The following is an 809-nucleotide window of genomic DNA, read 5'->3' on the forward strand; positions in this document are numbered from 1 at the left end:
AAAAACACATCATGGCCATTGTATATGGCACTTGTCACAAAATTTGAAAATTCGTTGCAAAAAGAAGGGTTGTACCGAAATGTTTATGCGGTTAGCAAAAATTTATAAGCAAATCGACTTTGACGTGGAGTACGAAAAGTTTAAGAAAATATATTTCGATGCTGCAAAGTTTTTGGATGAAATTGATTAATTCATTGGATCGATGGACTCGAGCATATAGCCCAAGATCTCGGTATAATATTATGACAATGAATGATGTTGAATCAATAAATACAAGATTGCGTGAAAAAATACAACTTCCAATCATTGCGCTACTAAATTCTTTGCAGACATTGACTACATCTTGGTTTTCAAGGTATCGAAATGCATCTGTCGCATCAACAACAAATTTCACTCCAACTGTTGAGTCGATTCTGCGTGAAAGGTTTAAAAATGGTATGGGATATCAAGTTTATGAGCTGAGCCATCTTGAGTTCGTTGTTCAAAGTGCTACAAACAGTGACATTGTGGATTTGGAATCGAAGAAATGTACTTGTAGAGATTTTGATATTGACAAGATTCCATGTTCTCATGCAATTGTAGCGAGTTACTTTTGTGATGTTAATTTTTATTCCTTGTGCTCAGAGTATTATTCTGTTATGATATGGTCCTTAGCCTATCTTGAGCCAATTTATCCTGTTTTGAATCAGAACGAGTGGCCACTTGATGATATGTTAGTACTGCTTCCTGTGATCAAAAGAAGACGTGGAAGAAAAAACAAAACAGATTTCAGTCTATTGGAGAATTTGGTAAAAGATATGGTTGAATGA

General features: G+C 34.9%; 1 protein-coding gene across 1 annotated transcript; it reads left to right on the forward strand.

Annotated features, from left to right (window-relative positions):
* Window positions 1-248: 248 nt before the first annotated feature.
* Window positions 249-809, forward strand: LOC142524974 (uncharacterized). Its single transcript, XM_075629138.1, has one exon. The coding sequence runs from the start codon at window positions 249-251 to the stop codon at window positions 807-809; it is 561 nt and encodes a 186-aa protein (XP_075485253.1).

This window comes from Primulina tabacum, chromosome 14, assembly GCF_025594145.1.
Source record: "Primulina tabacum isolate GXHZ01 chromosome 14, ASM2559414v2, whole genome shotgun sequence".
Taxonomy (NCBI): Eukaryota; Viridiplantae; Streptophyta; class Magnoliopsida; order Lamiales; family Gesneriaceae; genus Primulina; species Primulina tabacum.

Bases quoted from the DNA above. Each gene is read 5' to 3' on its own strand.
- LOC142524974 (XM_075629138.1), top strand. From the start codon at position 249: ATGAATGATGTTGAATCAATAAATACAAGATTGCGTGAAAAAATACAA.